Below are 5,351 nucleotides of genomic sequence, written 5' to 3' on the forward strand. Positions count from 1 at the left end.
ACTGTACTTAAGTACAGTAACAAAGTACTTGTACTTCGTTACTTCCCACCACTGCATTTCAAACAATGTAATAAAGATATTGTAGACAAAACAATAAAACATTAAAAATTAAGAATATTCACAAGTCTCAAACTGTGAGAACTGTTGAGCTTAATGTCTTTTGAAACCAAATCTAAGTCAAGCCCAAAGTTACTCTATATGCAACTTAAGTTTGACTCAAGTTTGAGTTTCAAACTCGAGAACCCAACCCAGGCCCCAGTACGACACATCTAATGAATTGAACAAATGAACTGACTTCTGAAGATATGTTTGACTGTATGTAATCCTAAGTTTTGTGATTCCATGATGAAAATTAACATAAGACGTTGTGCTGTGTCTGTTACAGGTGGGTGACCAAATTCTGGAAGTGAATGGTCAGAGCTTTGTCACCATCTCCCATGATGAGGCAGTTAACATCCTCAAGTCAGGGCGCCACCTACTGATGAGGTTGAGGGATGTGGGCCGTCTGCCTCATGCACGTACAATTGTGGATGAGACCAAATGGGTCTGTGGTCAGGTCATTGCTGAGACCAATGCAACGGCTGCCCTAAATTCTGTCTCACATCCTAGTGACGGTGCTGTTGTTCATCCAAGCATCAGTGCCAGTGGCAACAATACAAGGTAAGTACACTAAGCTAGGCTAAACAATCTTACACTGGATCCACAAGGGGAATTAGACAATCAAGACATTTAACCATTTACTACCTGAATTTATTTAAAGTAATATGTGTTTTTGTTTTCAATCAAATACATATTTAAATAGAGATCGTTGATTTAGATAGTATATACAATACATATAAACGTACATATTTAGTATGCTCATGTGTGAAATTAGGCATATTCTGACATACATTGATTATGGGATGACAACAAAGTGCTTTCAATGAGATAATGATTACGATATGTGGGATATGCATCAACCTGCATTAGGCTGGATTAAGGCCAGAAGTGGCTTAAAGCAAATTTCCAGCAATTGTCTAAAAATTGTTAAACTGAGTCCTGAAATGTGTTCATTGGATTCTGTATGTGAACCATTACATATAGGACCAAATGTTACTGACTTTGTTTGGTTGTTTCATTAGTGTTAAAGACCTTAACCGCATTGCCTGGACAATGTGTTTTTTATTTGTGACAAAAATTGGTGCGAGTACTCAAAAGGTGAGAATCAATATTTCTCTGCTTTTATTAAATTATAATTATTAAAATATAATTCAAAGCTCCTTGCCAGCTGGAGGTAGTGCTGATGCAGGGCAGCCTCGCCTCTGATTGGCTGCCTCAGGGCAGCTATGACTATGAATGACTGACTATAGTATGAAGCGCTTTGGAGTCCTCTGGTTTTGATAAAACTCTACATAGTACAGGTTATTTACCATTTTAGCATATCATCCATAAGAACATCGCCTGCCAGTTATGACCTTGCCCTTGTTGATTAAAAACAGTTCTGACCCTTTGTTGCATTTACAGTACTTTATTGACCTTTGAAGGCTGTTGTTATATCAACAAACCTCAAGTACCAATTTCTTTACTGAATTTGTTTTGGGAGGGTGGTTTGAGTTTGGTTTTGGATTTTTGTCACTTTTAGTGTCCGTTAGGTTTTTCTATTTAGTTTGCCCTGTTTTCCACTCCTGTTCTTCATTAGTGATTCTTGTTATGTTTCTAGTTATTTTCTGTTTGTCATGTTTCTTTAGTCCAAGTTATTCTTCAGTGTTAGAATTATTTCCTGTCTCTACTGTATCACTTTCTCTTTCCCCATCCTCAGCCTGGCTCCTGCTCCAATTACTCACACCTGCAATCAATTAGCTCATCAACCCAGGTCTTTTGTCAAACTGACAAGCTACCCTGTATTTAAGCTCCTCATAGTCACTAGTTGCTGGTTCGTCTTGTTACTCCTCTCCTTGTCCCGTCTTCCTGGACCCCTCATGTTCTCTGCATGTTTCTTGGACTTTGTGTTTTGTAAATTTGGATTCTTAATTTTCCGTCAAATTTTTAACCTTACCTACTTCTCCTGGTTGCTGGATTTGGGTTCACACTTCACAAATCATAACAACTTGTTGATTAAATTAAGCGAGAAAAACTAAAGCACATGTAGACTTTCACACATACTGTTCTCACCGACAGCAACATCCAGGGTACAGACAATATTATTGAGGACTCTTCTGATTACCAGTGTGTCTACCTTAAAAATAAACTGGACTGGACAGCTTTGCATTTTAGAGAAAGAGTAAAAGAAGACTCTACCTGCAAAGGAGACTGGGAGCTTTAGTAGTTGCAATGTACAAAGAACATTTTTTTTTTCTGCATTGCTGTTTATTTTTACTTAAATATACAAAAGCACCCTTTCTATACCTTTTACATCTGGTACTCTTCATAACTGTATAGTTTGTATTTTGTGTACAACATTTGCCTTGTTGTTTCAGGTGTATGTTTGCATGTTTTTTCATTTGTCTGCTGCTGATGCACTAATTTTCCAATTGAGGGACAATAAAAGGATTATTTTATTCTGTTAAAATCAACTACACAATTACGACCTTGCAGTTCTTCTGTGTACTATGAAGAAATAATAAGAACTAAGTGAATTGCTGTGCTTTGATCCTCTGTTGAAATCTGTCAAGGCAGATCTTCCTCTTTTATGCTGTGAAGTTGACACTGTTTTTCTCATGCATTACATGTATAATATTTGATATTTTGTCCCTCTTGCAGACCGTCATCTGCCAGAGCTACACCTGTATTTGGAAAGGTGAGAAAGTAACATTGCTGTTAATTCCTCATGCTACAAATTTATTTGAAACTAACTGAAGATGGATGGAGATTTTAAACTTAAGCCAGATTAGGGCCGTTGTAAAATGTATCGTTTTTAATTAGTGGCAGTTTGCCAAAATACAGCCAATTATATCAAGGCAGCTTTTGAAAGAGTGATTCGTCCACTTGTTACATAATGCTTGGGTTGGGTTAGGGTAACAGATATCTGTATCGGCCGATACCGACACTGATCCAATACAGAAAAACATTACTGAATTGATTCAAAACATTTTCTGTTTTCTGATTTGTTTTTTAAACACAGACATAAATGGACTGAATTACAAATTGATTTGATAACTCTGCGCCGGTACAGCACACTTAAATACAAATATAATTTTGTATCTTATAAAATTATATTTTATAATTTATAATTGATAATGGTAGAGAGTTTTACAGCAATGTCTTCTGGGTCGTCGGTAGCGGCTCAGGGCTTTCCCTTATTTACACAAAGAAGGGAAAACCTTCTTTGTGCAAAGCAAACCCTTTGTACAAAGCCTTTGTATAAAGCCACCCAGCCAGAGTGTAGAGTCCCGACATCCATTGAGGCTTCGGCAGTAGCAGAGATGTTGGCGTAATTATGCAAATCAAGGTTTACACTGTTTATGTTGGATGACTTACGATCTTTTCTCTTATTTTCCAATCTGTGCATGATTGTATTAAAGACCAAGATGCCAAACTAAACGGGGATGTTTAAGTTGTGGATTTAAGTATAGTTTTTAGCGGAGCTTGAGAACAGAAGTCTTACAAGGATGCCATCTTGGCTCACCCTGTCCCCCCTCACTTTGTTGTAAAATAGCCTTTACCGGCCAATTTCTTCCAGAATTACCTCACTGTCAGTTAATTTTATCTTTTGTAATTTTTGTAACAGTTTCCACATCCGCCACTGCACTCAGGCAAGACCCTTGCCTCCTCTTAATGCACTAACAGAGTTTTCGGGTCTGTAACAGCTTATTTTGAATACCATTAAGTTGTCTTTCAGAAGCCTTTTTGCCTACAGAGGGAGGTGAGACTGTTAGCATTTAACAGTTCCCTGCCACTAACAGCTGTGATTTGGGTTTTCCAGCTGGTATCCAGCAGTTTCAGACAACTTGTCACCAGTTTTGCATGTAGGTCCATAGAAGAATGATTCTGATTGTCAGCTGCAGTACCATGTCGCAGAAGTCACTGTTGATTCTTGACCATAAAAACGACAGCTCTTCTGTTTCCACAGTGCTTCAGAGCAGACATTTAACCAATGTTGTTTAACTTTTATTATCCAGTGAGCTGAAGTGGTCTTCAATTAACCAATCACACATGAGTTCTGGCTTTGTAAAATCTGATTTCATTAAAAGCAAAGTCTCTTCAAAGATTGGTTCTCACTTCACCACTCTCACACATCTTTGGCACTTTTATGAATTATTTTTATATTTATATTTAATCTATCTAACTTATTTGTAATCACAAGGCAGGGTTACTGTAGTACATTTTTACCAGTCAAGCAACCATGCATCTTTCGCTCCTTTGGTGCTTTGGATTTTTCTTACTGAAAAACAATCTTTTCTCTCAGTCGGCAGGGTACAGAGGGGTTAGCCCACCTGGTGCTCAGGTGTCTCTGGAGCAACAGGCCTACATGCTGCTGACAGAACAGGAGAGGCAGACCATGGCCTACTACCTGCAGGAGTATCAGCAAGGACACATCAATGTGGAGCCATTGACCATGGCTCTTTCTGAGCTTTTCAACACCCATGCAAAGGTAAAGGAGTGTGAGGAAGACCTGACCTGATTGCAATCACAAGCCACGCTCTCTTTCAATATGCTCTTATTTTATTTTCTGCTTTCATTTCTTATCCAACCCACAGTTGTCCTTGTTGTCTGAGGTCAGGAGTTTAGTGGCTCCTCAGGATCTGGAGGTGTACGACAGTCTGGTGTTGCACCATCAAAGGGAGGCTCATCAGGCCTGGCAAGGAGGTCTCAGAGTGCTACATCCATCAGGCCATTGCAGCCATGCAGCTCTTGTGATACATGATGCAGGACAGATCAGCCATCCAGTGGTAACCGCCCTCTCTGTAATACCTGACGATGTGAAATCCACCTTTAGTGTTTTGATGCCATTCTTGTGTTTTTGACTGCATTCGCCTTAGTAGTCAGAATGAAGTCTGTTAGTTGATAATGCAAGAAAGTTTCTGAAATAGAAATTAAAAGCAAGATTTTTCATCATTTTTGCTGAATGTTTTCATTGCTTTGTTAAACATGTTAAATAAATGATCCATTTCAGGTCTTAAAATGAAATGAACATATTGTACCCAGATCAGAAACCATTCAAATCACTTCATTTGATTCATAGAACAACTTTTGACAACAAATATGATATACACCCATTGACAACATTGTTATTGTCCTTTATTAACCAAAAAGTCCACACTGGTCACTAAAATAACTTTAATCTAACAAGACTAATAAATGATAAAAAAAAAAAAAAAAAAAAAAAAAAAAAAAAAAAAAAAAAAAAAAAATTTAAAATTTTTTTTAAAATC

At 37.7% G+C, this 5,351-nt stretch overlaps 1 protein-coding gene across 2 annotated transcripts in view; it reads left to right on the forward strand.

Moving 5' to 3' along the window:
* whrnb (whirlin b) overlaps window positions 1-5,351 on the forward strand; it is a 61,246-nt gene that overhangs the window by 39,578 nt on the left and 16,317 nt on the right. For both annotated transcript variants that reach the window (XM_015039176.1, XM_015039177.1), the window contains exons 4-7: window positions 386-660; window positions 2,740-2,776; window positions 4,385-4,570; window positions 4,677-4,868. In XM_015039176.1, the coding sequence (XP_014894662.1) occupies window positions 386-660; window positions 2,740-2,776; window positions 4,385-4,570; window positions 4,677-4,868 (690 nt within the window). The remainder of the gene's footprint in view (window positions 1-385; window positions 661-2,739; window positions 2,777-4,384; window positions 4,571-4,676; window positions 4,869-5,351) is intronic.

The sequence above is a fragment of the Poecilia latipinna genome, unplaced genomic scaffold (genome assembly GCF_001443285.1).
Source record: "Poecilia latipinna isolate Pla-1442-1.1 unplaced genomic scaffold, P_latipinna-1.0 Scaffold463, whole genome shotgun sequence".
Lineage (NCBI taxonomy): Eukaryota > Metazoa > Chordata > Actinopteri > Cyprinodontiformes > Poeciliidae > Poecilia > Poecilia latipinna.